We start from the raw sequence: 7105 nt of genomic DNA, 5'->3' as shown, positions 1-7105 counted from the left end.
GCCAGTCACCCAGGAGGCCCCTTGCCTTCACTTGGCTCTATGGCTCTTAAAGCATTTACTCACACAGTATTTTCCCCCATCACCGGATTCACCCAGGGACGTGGACAAGGATCACTTGTCCCCACATCACACAGGAGCCTGGGGTCAAAAGCCACTCAAACAGGTCAGCAGCCCTCCGACCTGAGCCCACAGCACCTGCCTTCCCTCCACCTGCCCAGTGCCCTTCCCTAAGGCCCTGGGTTGTTTATTTCTTTCCTAACTATAAAATAATTTGAGCTCAATACCAAAAATGCCTTCTAAAAAATGGAAGGAAAATAAATATCACTCATCTAATCTCCCAGAGATAATAACTGGTGTATAATCTTCTTTCAGATATGAAAAAGGACATTTTATATGTATGTATGCGCATGCGTGCACACACACTCTTCTGCAATCTTTTTTTCTCTTTCCCTTTCAACATCCTTCTAGATTAATAACCAGCCATGTCCTCATTTTCAGGCCTCGATTCTGTCAGGAGTTACATGCATCCAGTTAGTCATTCTTCTGATAGACACTGAGATGTGTAATTCTTCCACCTTAAACAATACCGCCATTAACCTTACTGAGACTTTATCCTTGTCCGGTTGTGCCCTTAGCCTAAACCCCTACAAGTGCAAGGGCTAGATCAGAGGCCACTGTCCCGATATTTCGGGAGGAGGACGGGGAAGGGGTGACCATGGAAACACAGAGCCCTAAGTCCTACCCCTCTGATGACCAAACTCCAACAACCTCGCGTGTGCTCCCTCTGTAACTAGCCAGTCACCACAGGGTGCTATGAACCATGCCTGCCTCCAAGCCACCGGCCTGGCGGGAACGCCAGCTCTCTTCCTCCTGTGCCTGTCGGCGACTCTGCACCCGGTCTCGCCCCCTTTCCAGGGGGGGCCTTCAGGCCTTGGCATGGATGCCTCATCTCCAGCACAGCCTCCCAAAGGGCCCTGCCATTCCATCTCCCAGCACGTACTCAGAGCCCGGTGGAGGGGTGGGTTGGAGCACTGGGCTGCTCAATGCAAGGTGGGTGGCTTCCCCCCATCAGCCACACTATGGGAGAAAGATGAGGGGTCTCTGACACCCTCAAGATTTGGAAACCCTACCCAGAGTCACTATGAGTCGCTGGCAGCGGGCTTCAATTTTTCAGTTTTTCACAACTGCACACCCGCCTCCGGGACACTGCTCTGCCCTGGAGGCCGGGGTACGTCAGAGGCCTTGTTGACCACTGAGGTCCTTAGCCTCATCCTCACACTTGGCCCTCAGGGCTCCTTCCTGCAGGATCACAGTCAGGCCAATGTTTACCAGAGCTCACCAGCAAACAGGCCAGGGAGGCCTCCCTCAACCGGCTGGGTAGCCTGTCCCCAGGCCCTGAATTTGGCACCAAGGTCAAGGAAATGTTCTTCCTCCCAGCTCCTCAACCACGTGTACACACACACACACACACACACACACACAGCTTGCAAAGAGAACGTGCCAGGCCATGACTACATTAGCCTTTCAGGAATCTTACTCCTCTCCTACCTTGTGCTAACAATTTACTAAAGACAGGCCAGGCTGCTTCCAATTCAGTCCGCAAGTTTCTAAGCTCAAAACACGTCTTGTTTTTCCTTACGAACTGTTCTGTGGTTTCTGGAGCCTGCGGAGAGGCAGATTCCAGAGGCAAGCCTGACGCAAGTCTGAGGAAGACAGATGTCCAGAATCGAATCATCGTTCAAACCGCCCTGCACGCACATCTGCCCAGAAACCATCCCCACCCAGGCGGGGAGGGAGGAAGCAGGAGTATTTGCTCCGAGAACGGCCTTTGCCTCGGTGGGAAAGAGCAGCCTGGAAGAGTCGGCTTTTGTTCACTCGGGTGGGCTGTGCGTGGGTGACCAGGCCTTGCTGGGCCCACGTCTCCTCCTCTCCCTCCCCCCCTTTGATCATCCCACTGCCCCAGAAGGGAGCTGGCAAGGGAAATCGCAGGGACAATGGTTAGAAATAAATCCAGTGGACAACATGTCGTGAAATATTGCAAATCCTAATGACAGTGAGATTTCTAAATCCCCGGGGCCCGCATCTGTTTCAGCAGACATCTGGCGCACACACACACACAAGATAGTTCTTTCGAATACTCATCTTAAAATTACATCAGCCTCTCTACTTTTATTACCTCACCCGGCATGGCTTGTTACCCTTTCAGAGGGCCAGTGTCTCTCTCCGACGGAAGGTGTGTCACCAACGAAAATGTAAACTCCCCGAGGGCAAGACTCTTGCTTGTCTTGTTCCCCGTGAATCCCCAGTGGCCGACAGAGGGCCCAGGACAAAAAGGGAGCCAGAAGGCAACTGACAAACCACAGCCCCCTGACAAGACACACACCCCACCCCCAGGTGTGGCACGTGTCCAGAGACCTGTGCCACCCTCTGCCTCACATAGGGATTGAGCGCTTGACACATGGCCAGTCCAAATGGAGATGCGCTCCAAATGTGAAACACCCCCAATTTCAAAGGCTTAGTACCGAAACCACAAAGAAGCAAAATATCTCACTGGTACATTTTTAAAAAATAAATTCCATGTTAAAATGATCCTATCTTAGATATTCTGGGCTAAGTAAAACATACTCTCAAAATAAATCTCTTTACTTCTTCTCTTTTGGTGCAGCGACCAAAAGAGGACATAGGTAATTCCTGCTGTAGCTGGAGTCGGATTGGGCAGCTGTGTTCCGCAGCCCGGGTTGTAAGACCACGGAGAAAAGCCAGCAGCTACACAGCCCGGCCTCACCAGCTCACCCAATGCTCTTCAGAGCAAGGCAGGAAACACCTGTCCTGCTGGCTTCCTATGACGCACAAATATTTAAATGTATTCGGAAATGGGATTCGGAAATTGGAGCTAAAAAGAGTTTATGAGATAAACCAACTGCACCCTCAGAATGCAAGGTGCAGTCATTCATGACCCGAAACAGTGCCCCACAAATAGTAGGCATGTACAATCTTTGCTGGATGAATAAATTAATCCTTTGCAAAGGGAAAAGGGGGGAAAAAAAGATTTCCAACTTGTCTATTCACTTGAGCCGACCCTGGTTCACACAGATGGTTAGGCTCTGGCTGCTGACTGGCAGGCTGGAAGCAAAGCTTGAGCCAACCCCCAGATGCCTTGACAGGCACATCTGGGGGTCAGCTTCTGGAAAACTCGTCGTGGAAACCCCTGTGGAGCACAATTCCACGCCAACACACATAGGTTTTGCCTTACTTCAGAAAGGGCCTGGTGGTAACCGGCGTGTGTGTTTTGGCTTGCCTCTTTATTTGGGATGGCCAACGATAAAAGCGGAGGGGATACTCTAGACAATACACGGGCCTAGAGCAGGGGTTGGCACACATTCCAGATGGAAGAGCCAATCCGGTCCCTCAGAGCAATTTAAAAATGATTCGAGAACCATGAACGTAATTTTACAAACACCTGAAATCACCACAATCTGAATGATACCCGTTTTTCCATTTTGCATCAGAGCCGCACGTGATACCGAGTGCCATTTCGCAGACTCCTGGGCCTGAACTGTGAGACACAGGAAGAGGCAGCCTCTGCCTTCCTACCTGTCTGGGTTAACACCATCCAGAACTTTCTACAATGATGGAAGCGTTCCCGCTGGCTCTGTCTAATACACTGGCTCCTGAGCTTCTGTACTGTGGCGATTGTGACTGAGGAATTGAACTTTAAATCACGGGTTAAAAGATGTGGAATGTGGCCACCCCTTGGCTAGCTCCCGCTGTACCCAGACTGCTAGGACAGGGTGGATAAGGGAAAGCTTGGGATAATGCTCTGTCAACGCTCAAGCTCCAGGAGAAACAGCGCGGGTTTTGTTGTTGCTATTCATTTTAACGTCTTAGAAATCAGAGATTCCAAGAAATTGTAGTTGCTCAACAGCACAGAGTCTCCATTGATCTCAAACAAAAAATGAAAACAAACACAATGCCTTTCCTTCACGTGGGGGAGAAGGGCAGCCAGTTTCAAGGATCAACCCTTCACAGAACTGGGAACAAGCAGCGTTTCCGTCAGATTGCACCCACATGTGGTGCGGCCAGGGCCCGCACACGCTTCCTGCCTTCCTGTTGACCTTTCCCGTCATTTTGCCCGTTACAGAAACCAGCCCTTCCAACGGCACTGGCATGCCTACCTACCTCACTCTCTGGCAATCATTCCCCGGCTCTCAGATACACGGTACAATCTGTGAGAGCCAGAAGCTGATACAAGTGGAAAACTCAGATGTCTCCCCTTAATAGGAAATGATAGCCAACCAAGTAGCAGGATTGCCCCCTGTCAAAGGCAGAAAGCTTGGTGAGAGCCGGGAAAACAAGACTGCCTGGTCTAGTTCCAGCTCTCATGGCTCGGCATCGAGAGGTGGTTCAAATTCGCTGATGAATGGGAAAACCAATCATTACTAAACAGGGCTGAGGACTAACTGGCAGCTGTGAAGAATGCGAATCTATTGACACCCAGGTTGGGAAAACCACCCATAAAATTAAAATCAAGCTTGCCTCCCAAGATTTTTCCCAGCAGGAAGGCCTGCTCCATCTCAACAGCTTTTCCTCATCATTAAGATAATTGTATTTTACACACAAGTAAGCAATAAAGAAACTGAGGAGGGGCAGGAAAGTCAGCGAAATGGGGTGAAGTGTGGAAACCCCATGAAGTTCCCAATACCAATGGAAGGCATCCTCCCAGCATCATTCAGAGATTTTGTGAGCTCATTCATGACAAGGAATTCAGCTATGTCATTTCCCCCTTGCAGTTTTTCCACAGACTCATTCAATTTGGGTCTGAGGCCCGCATCATGTACTACACAGCCCCTGCTTGCCCCACCACCCCCCCATGGAGCTTCCAGAATGAAAAACAACATGTGAAATTGGATCCGCGGGCCTTAGGCCCACAAGCTGGGGCTCAGTGGTGTATTTTATCCTGTCAGGCATGCGGGCGGTTGCTCAACCTCTCCCAAGGACGCCTCCAGCCGTACCCTCCAACTCAAAATCCAAGTGAACTGGCCAGGGATCAGTGTGAATGGCACCTGGTCCGGGAGAGAAGGTCTGTGCTCTGTACCTCAAGTTCAGTCTCCCGTCTGTTGATAGCATCCGTGGATTGATTTAACTTCTCCAGTTCTCCCTGGCGAAGAAAAATGAGAGAGGGTTACATTTTTAAAAATAGGTGTGTGTGTGTGTGTGTGTGTGTGTGTGTGTGTTGCAGGGGGGTGGGAGGCGGGGAGCAGTAAAAAGAAAAAAAAATTTTTTTAATATATACTTGAGAGGATGCAGCTTGTTTCCAGTGTAACTGCCCATCACCGGCATCAGGGGCTCACGTAACCCAATTTAGAGGAAGAGGGGAGGAAGGGCTGGTTTCATTGTCAAGAAAACACAGGAGCTTGGGCTGGAGGGATAAAGGAATGTCAGGATTTCTGAAATTTTTATCTTGACCAGTATCTCTTTTAAAAAATGTCTTACAGGCCTAGCCATTATTTGTCTTTTCTGATAAGGTCAAGGATTTAATGCAGGTATGCACCTCCTGGTAAACCGACCTATTAAAAAGGATTGGGCTCCTGAATGAGCCCTTAACCTCTGCCTCAGAGAAGGGAATTTTGCAGGGGAGAAGGGGGGGTTAAAAAGAAAAGAACAAAAGCAAATAAATGCTCCTCTGCCAAAATATACACCCAGTAAAAATTATTTAAATCAATGGTAAATTTCCATCATAAACTTATTGGTGTCTAAGTGTTTTTTTTCTCTAAAGAGATACCTTTTTCCCCCCCAAAACTGCCACAATTATTCAACCTACCTAGTCCCTCCCCCACAAAACTACCATTGCTCCCAATGCTTTACCAAACATTTTACAACACAACATTTGTAAAACTGCACCCATTTTGAGGTGAACGCAGCTTTACTCTGCAACAAAGGATCTTGCTAACTAAATTCCCTAGCAAGAATACCAGATCGAGTCCAAACAGACGACTTTCATTAATGGGATTGTTTCTACTGCATCGATTTTTTTCCCCCACCTGATCTTTTTCTCGCTAATCTGTCCAAACAATTCATTTAAACCTCAACCACTGAGTTAAATGAGGTTTTAATGATGTGTGCATTGAAAAGCCAATGACGGCTCCGGTCAAGGCAGAGCAGGCTAAAGCAATATATTTAAGAAAACAAAGATTTATGGGAAGGGTACACAAACGGGTCCTGGAAAAGAGATTTGCTGTGTTTTTGCCTAGGGGGTGAAGAGGTTAAGCTGTCATTCATAGAGCTCGGCTGGAAAATTATTTTTCAATCATCCCGTTAGGAAATGGAGGCACGGAAGGAAGGCCAGGCCAATCCCCTCGCCGCCTCCACGCATCAACTCTGCGCATCAGTTAACTGTCCCCCATTTCTGTTCAGGCCAGACCCTACAACAAGGGAACGCGGGGTTTTAACCCATTTCAGGCCAAGAGGAGGTTTGAGCAGTGGGTGACAATGGCAACCCCACCCCCATCCCAACCCCAGTGTGCTAACAATGCTTCAGGAGAGGAAAGGGCGGCTCGGGCTAGGCACCTTGGCCAGGTGGGGACCGAGGGCGAAGATGCCAGCCCACGCTGCAGGGGCGGCAACGTCCACCGTGCCCGGTGCCCACGCGGGCCAGCAACCCTCCTCCCAGAATCGGGAGTCGGCAATGAACGCGGTGCCGCCAGCCTGGCCGAGGACACCCCGATACAAGCATGGCGCCCCCGCCCCCTATGTCCCTTTGTTGTGCATCCGCTCGAACCCCCAAATCTCCGGGGCCTGCGTGGCGGGAGCGGGATGGGGGTGTCCTCGCAATATCGTCAGGCCGCATCCAAAAGGCACTGCAGCCCCCCAATGGCAGGGGCGAAACCGGGCATTCACACCCTCCCGGGTCACCCCGGACCTACGCGGTCGCCACCCCCAGACCTGCAGCGTTAGGTCTAGACGCGGGCTCGATGCGGTGTCGACGCGGCAGCCCGCGCGTGAACCCGGGCCGGGGCGCCTCCCGCGCGCCCTACCTGGATCCGAGGGTCCACCTCTTCCTCCTCCTCCTCTTCCTCCTCCTCCAGCCCCTGCTCCATCCCTTCGT

The 7105-nt window shown here is 50.6% G+C and overlaps 1 protein-coding gene across 1 annotated transcript in view; it reads right to left on the bottom strand.

Annotated features, from left to right (window-relative positions):
• Positions 1 to 7099, bottom strand: part of SH3BP5 (SH3 domain binding protein 5) — a 59577-nt gene extending 52478 nt beyond the window's left edge. The window contains exons 1-2 of the mRNA XM_013005067.2: positions 7035 to 7099; positions 5096 to 5158 (exon numbers count right to left, since the gene is read on the bottom strand). Coding sequence (XP_012860521.2) covers positions 5096 to 5158; positions 7035 to 7097 — 126 coding nt within the window. The 5' untranslated portion in view covers positions 7098 to 7099. The remainder of the gene's footprint in view (positions 1 to 5095; positions 5159 to 7034) is intronic.
• Positions 7100 to 7105: the final 6 nt, after the last annotated feature.

The sequence above is a fragment of the Echinops telfairi genome, unplaced genomic scaffold (genome assembly GCF_000313985.2).
Source record: "Echinops telfairi isolate 266 unplaced genomic scaffold, ASM31398v2 ScPeMD7_7420;HRSCAF=8458, whole genome shotgun sequence".
NCBI lineage: Eukaryota > Metazoa > Chordata > Mammalia > Afrosoricida > Tenrecidae > Echinops > Echinops telfairi.
The sequence above is the reverse complement of the archived record's forward strand: the minus strand, read 5'-3'. Positions and strand labels throughout refer to the sequence as shown.